This window comes from Lottia gigantea, assembly GCF_000327385.1.
Source record: "Lottia gigantea unplaced genomic scaffold LOTGIsca_39, whole genome shotgun sequence".
NCBI classification, from domain to species: Eukaryota; Metazoa; Mollusca; class Gastropoda; family Lottiidae; genus Lottia; species Lottia gigantea.
Window position 1 is genome coordinate 370616 of NW_008709333.1, and position 5966 is coordinate 376581.

At 35.3% G+C, this 5966-nt stretch overlaps 1 protein-coding gene across 1 annotated transcript; it reads left to right on the forward strand.

Annotated features, from left to right (window-relative positions):
- The first annotated feature begins 922 nt into the window (after nucleotides 1–922).
- Nucleotides 923–5871, forward strand: LOTGIDRAFT_217315 (hypothetical protein). Its single transcript, XM_009059389.1, has 9 exons — nucleotides 923–983; nucleotides 2071–2168; nucleotides 2937–3076; nucleotides 3276–3368; nucleotides 3831–4010; nucleotides 4390–4459; nucleotides 4645–4681; nucleotides 4891–4954; nucleotides 5671–5871. Exons 2-9 carry the CDS (start codon nucleotides 2132–2134, stop codon nucleotides 5857–5859), a joined length of 810 nt encoding a protein of 269 aa, XP_009057637.1. The 5' UTR covers nucleotides 923–983; nucleotides 2071–2131; the 3' UTR covers nucleotides 5860–5871.
- The last annotated feature ends 95 nt before the right edge of the window (nucleotides 5872–5966 follow it).

Genomic DNA, 5966 nt, shown 5'->3' on the forward strand with positions numbered 1-5966 from the left:
GTTGTCTTATTATTAGTTAGGGAGTTATTGCCCTTGTCACTGCCGAATGGAAATGTTTCATTTTCGAACAGTTTCTAATTACTTGGTTGAGAAGGGTTTTTTGGAAAATATTAGTGTTTTATATCACTAAAATGAATTCATATTTCCACAAGGAAAATTCGGATATGTCGTCAGTAAATGGTAATTTTACATTTGTGATGTAACAATATCACTCCCCGCTACCGTTATTAGGGGGCACTAATGATGTCTGAGTGGCCCTTCCCAGGAAAATTTTCTCATGTTCAGAAGGGCGGGGGCGAGGAACGACTCTGGGAAGCACGGGCACCAGAATCGCATTGCAAACCGACTGACCTAAGGTGTATTGAGACAAGTCTCAATGAAAGCACTGGCCTAGGTCACAGGAGTAATAGATAAGCTTATTAATTATATGACAATTAGTCAGTCATAAGTATGATATTAGTTGAAAAGACAGTGTTAGACGGGGGTTATTTGTACAAATTCTATGATCAATATGATCGTCTCGGGATCAGCAACAACCTGATATCCCACTCTAAAAAAAAATCCCGTTTCTGAGACTAAGATACAGTTGGTCAAACGGATGGTGAAGCTGTTGCTTTAATCCGCTGGAAAACATGTGGCATCTCTAAAAACACACATGACCATGACGACGTTTAAAGACGAAAAAAAAAACTTTAATTTCAAGTTGGGATTTGTGAAAGGATTATGAACAGATTTCGTGTTTTTCACGGCTTAAGATTAAACTATAAGTTTAACACAATAAGTTTAATTAACCTTTTCTCTGGCGCATTTTCTGTCAAGGTAATTGTTCATTCTATTGTGTTTTAACAATTGTATTGAAAGGGTTAAAATGTACGCAATCTTCTAAACGTGTCATATTTTAAGTTACTCTGGGGCGGTGATAAGATCCCTATCGAGTTTACTGATTGTTGAGTTTCACTCAATTTTCAACGGGCTTTTGTGAGGTATGTTACATTTTTTCTACTACTATTACCCCACCAGGGTTCAATTTAAACAGTATCACAGCCAGCCCCGTCGCCAGGAATGAATTGGTGCAGATTTGGTACTCAGAAAATTTGAAGAATGAATGACACCTAGAACTCATTTCTGACAATTGTGAGGTGCTATATCTATCTTTTTGATTTTGTACAAAGACACTGTAAAGGAATCAATCTTTTCTGAACTGAAGAAGGTTTTGCTGGGGCTTAATTCTCACTTGCTGGGGCCCGCAACCCACCTTACGACAGGGGCTGATCACAGCGCAGTTTCCGAATACACCCACTGAAATTAAACCATTACTTGCTCTATTATATCTTAAAGATGCGTTCCCTTATTTTCATTTATGAAAATGAAGAAGCTAATACTTATATGATTAGAAAGTTGAGGTGTTCTAATGACTTGGAAAAATACCAGTTTGTCTCACATGTCCATAATCAATTCATAATTAGCTTAATTAGAAGAGAATTACAAGCAAAATTCCAATGAGTGACCGATCAAGAAAGGTCAAAATGTCTTTTTTTTTGTTCACCCAGACTGTACATGGACATTTATGTTTGGTTAAAACTCTTAATTATATGCAATAAGAACATAATGATATGATTAAGAATACATGATAATTCATTAGAAACACCAATTAATCAAATAGTTTGCATAATTTGACACAAAAAAAAGGAAACCCATCTTTAACACTGTATTATTGTATAATGTATGTAGATTGTATGCTTTCCCTTGTTATGTTTCATAATGATAAAATATCTTATCTTATAATCCCAGAAGGTCAAGAGGTCAGAGGTGTCAAACTTAACTGCAATGTACAGCTGTTCAACTAATCATACAAACAGAACTCTTACAATTCTGTGGTTTAAAGAGATTGTAAACGCGTTTGATTGAAAATTGGAATGATTCAAATTGATGTTATCAGTGTCCTCGATATACATACAAAAGATTAGAAAACCTCTTTACGATCTCTTTTAGGTAGCCTTTCACTATCCTAGTCCGTGTCCTCGTTTTTTCAAAATTGAACTATAGTTTTCCTGTTCCTTCCCGTTTCAGTGATGGTGAGAATTATCCAGTGAAGATATTTGTGAGGATTATCCAGTAAAGATATTTTGAAATGGCCTCTTTAAAAGATAAAGTTATCATCATAACAGGTAAGTTTTAACTTCATTCGTTCGTTCATTCATTCGTTCATTCGTTCGTTCGTTCATTCATTCATTTGCTCGGACTGTCGTTCCTTCGCTCATATAATGCAGGACCTAAAACTTTATTTCATATCATAAGGTACAGAACAGTAGGACATAAAACTCCATTTCATTTCACTAGTTCTATAAGGTTCTGAACAGTAGGATATAAAACTTCATTTCATTTCATTAGTTCAATAAGGTATAGAACAGTAGGATATAAAACTTCATTTCATTTCATTAGTCCAATAAGATATAGAACAGTAGGATATAAAACTTCATTTCATTTCATTAGTCCAATAAGATATAGAACAGTAGGATATAAAACTTCATTTCATTTCATTAGTCTAATAAGATACAGAACAGTAGGATATAAAACTACATTTCATTTCACTAGTCCAATAAGGTATAGAACAGTAGGATATAAAACTCTATTTCATTTCATTAGTCTAATAAGATACAGAACAGTACAATATAAAACTCTATTTTATTTCATTAGTCCAAAAAGATACGGAACAGTGGAACATAAATTCCATTTCATTTCATTATCCTAATAAGGCACACTAAGACACCGTCCTTTTTATTTGATTAGACCAATCACATTAAACACAATTTCATGTCTATGTCCCTTAAGGCATTGTAGGGTTCGTTTTTGTTTCGAAAATCAAAAGAAAAACACTTCTGCCTTATATTATATTATGGCAATAGGATTTAAAACTTCATTTCATTTCATTTTAGGAGCTAGCAGTGGAATTGGTCGAGGTATTGCTGTTCATTTGGCCAAGTTACAACCCAAACTTGCTCTGTGTTCTCGAGACGTGGATAAATTAAATGAAACAAGAGAATTGTGCCAGAAACATGGGCTACATAAAGATAACGTGAGTACATGTATTAAACAAGATTTCTTTAAAGATACAATGTATTCTTTGTTTTTTTTTAAGTTCTGTTATTAAAGTTAGTCCTTTAGTCCGTAGAGGCCCTTTATAGTAAATTTGAAAAACCTATGGAATAATAGGCCTACCACCGATTGAACACATGGAAAATAGAACATAAGAATTCATTTCATTTCATTTGTAGATTTTGGTAATATGCTGTGATTTAACTATAGACTCTGATATAGATCACGTGATACAGACCACAGTTAATACATTTAAACAGATAGACTCCTTAGTAAGTATTGGATTTTTCTTATTTTTAAATTGGAGTTATCTCCCTTGATGCTGTTTAAACTTTAGGTCTATTGGTTTTCTGAAAAGTGGCATTTATAGGAATCATTAAGTGGAGGGACCGAGTAGGGGCCACAGATATGGGAAGGCTCACTGCATCAGAACGTCATGGGAATTCCCTTAAATATATATGTCTAAAGTCTATCATTCTTTCTGGAAACAATTTAACAGACTTCTATATGTTATGGAAAACAGGAAAAGATTCTCAAATTCCCTGGAATAAAACCACCCCTCTCTATACAAATCCCACCCCGCACCTCCCCCTTTAATTCTTTTTATTTTACATAGTGAAAGAATGAAACTGTGGCCCCTGCTCGGCCCCTTTTCACATGTTTCCTAGAAAAGTCACTACATGTGATGGACTGAGTACTATCTTACAATAAAAGAATAATTTATAATATTTCAGATAAATAATGCAGGTATTGGAAAATATCAATCTATATCGAATACAGATATGAAAGTCTACGATGAAATGATGAACGTCAACGTTCGAGCACCATTTTATTTTTCTAAAGTTTCCTTACCCTATTTAAAACAGACGAGAGGAACGATAGTTAATATTTCTAGTATACTCGGACAAACAGGGGTAAGCTTTAGAATAATTCCTATCAATTCATATTTTTACTATGCTGGTCTATTTTTCCCTTGTTGAATACCTAGATACAAGAAGTCTAATAATATCTGGGACCGACGAGCGTATATTATCGCCCGATCACGGCGAATTTTAAAATCGCTCAAAAAATTCCCGTTCATGTCGACGACGATTTTTTTACGCCCAGCCGATATAAAGAATGTTAGATATTTTCGGCCGATTATTTACGCCGGCGATAAAATACTCTCGTCTGCCCCTAGCATAAAAGAACACATCTATATAAGATTTATGAGGTAACAAACGACCTTAAGAGTTGACAGGTACCAAAGAGGATATTTGGAAATATGTAATCGCCATCTTTTTTCCATTCCAGCTAACGGCAGCTTTGGCGTATTCTATGGGAAAAGCTTCATTGGATCATTTTACACGAGTTTTGGCAGCGGGTAGGTAGAAACGAGTTTACCTTTTTGATATTTCACAATAATTATTATCATCTATGGGGGATAACTGTCGATGTTAAATTCAAGAGCCGCCAATGGAGCGTCGGAGAGGGTTCTCCCGGTTCTCGGTCTAGAGACAAGATAGGTTCATCATGGTTATTAAAGTTTTACTAATTTCTCTGTTACAGATACAGCTGAGTTTGGTGTTCGAGTTAACTGTGTCAGGTATGAGACTAGATCTTAACATCTGATCGACCTCTATTCTAGCCTCTGATAGATATTTTGACAGAGACGACAAGGTTTGCAAGAATCCTGCAAGTTGATAAGTTTGTGTTGTGCCATCTACCCATGATATTAACTTTCAATACATCTTCTTAATTATATTCTGAATCAGATAACTTCGTTTCCTAATTATATTATTTATTTTATTACAGTCCTGGTTTCACTAAATCCGAGTTTTCTCTTCGAGCCGGATTACCACAACAAGCTGTTATCAAGGTAAACTATAACTTTAATCCAATCAGAATAGTCAAATTGGAAATGAATTCATCAAGAATTTCTTAATCACATGACATTTGACTGACAGCTAGCGTTAGGCTCTAGAGATCATATTAATGGGTAGACAGAAACCTCGAAAATGTTACTCAATATAATCTTACTTTCTTAGGACCTAAAGCCGGGGGTCCACTTGAGAGTTTTTCTGCGAGTCTTCGACAGTTTATAGCAGACCCCTTTTCACTTGACAGAAAATCACTCACCGCAGTTCTATAGACAGCTGGGTTCGGATGCCTGATATTTTATAGGAGACCCCCTTCCACTTGAGAGAAATCAGCAGTTCTATCGAGAGTTGGTTGCGACTGTCCAACAGTTGCTCACAAAATATCTTCCATTCGCGAGTTAACTCTCGGAGAGCGAACTCGTGTTATAAAATTCTCAAGTGGACGCCCGGTTTAACTTGGTGTAGGTATTATGATGTGTTGCTAGATCACTATCAACTAACAATCAGAACTACAAAACAAAACCCGAAATCCAAAATGAATTTGGCAATGCAACTTATGGACTTTTCATATGAGAAAGTTTATCAATTATAATTGAGTAAGTAAAATAGCAGAATGGTAAGAACAGCAAGTCAGGAATCTATATTGTTTTTATATTGAATAATAACCAGACGAATCTCTGATGATATGTAGGTCTATATCAAATTATTATTTCAGATAGAGAAGGATATGGCAGTGAAGAATCCACTAGGTAGAGTTGGGGAACCTGACGATGTTGCTAAACTAGTCCAGTTTCTAATCTCGGACGATTCTTCCTATATAACAGGCGAGGTGATCTGTGTTGACGGGGGAAGTCATATGAGAGCTGTTCATTCTAAAGTTGGTGCCAAACCGCCGTCACAATAAACTTCTTTATTACAATCAAGTTAACACGAACACAATTATATGGATAACAATTACTTTAATAAATAACTTGCGACGTTTCGACGATGATTCTTTCGTCTTTATCAAGC

Coding starts and splice junctions, on each gene's coding strand:
- LOTGIDRAFT_217315 (XM_009059389.1), top strand. CDS start 2,132: ATGGCCTCTTTAAAAGATAAAGTTATCATCATAACAG. Junction 4,011..4,389: donor GTATACTCGGACAAACAGGG/GTAAGCTTTAGA, acceptor TTTCCATTCCAG/CTAACGGCAGCTTTGGCGTA. Junction 4,460..4,644: donor TACACGAGTTTTGGCAGCGG/GTAGGTAGAAAC, acceptor TCTCTGTTACAG/ATACAGCTGAGTTTGGTGTT.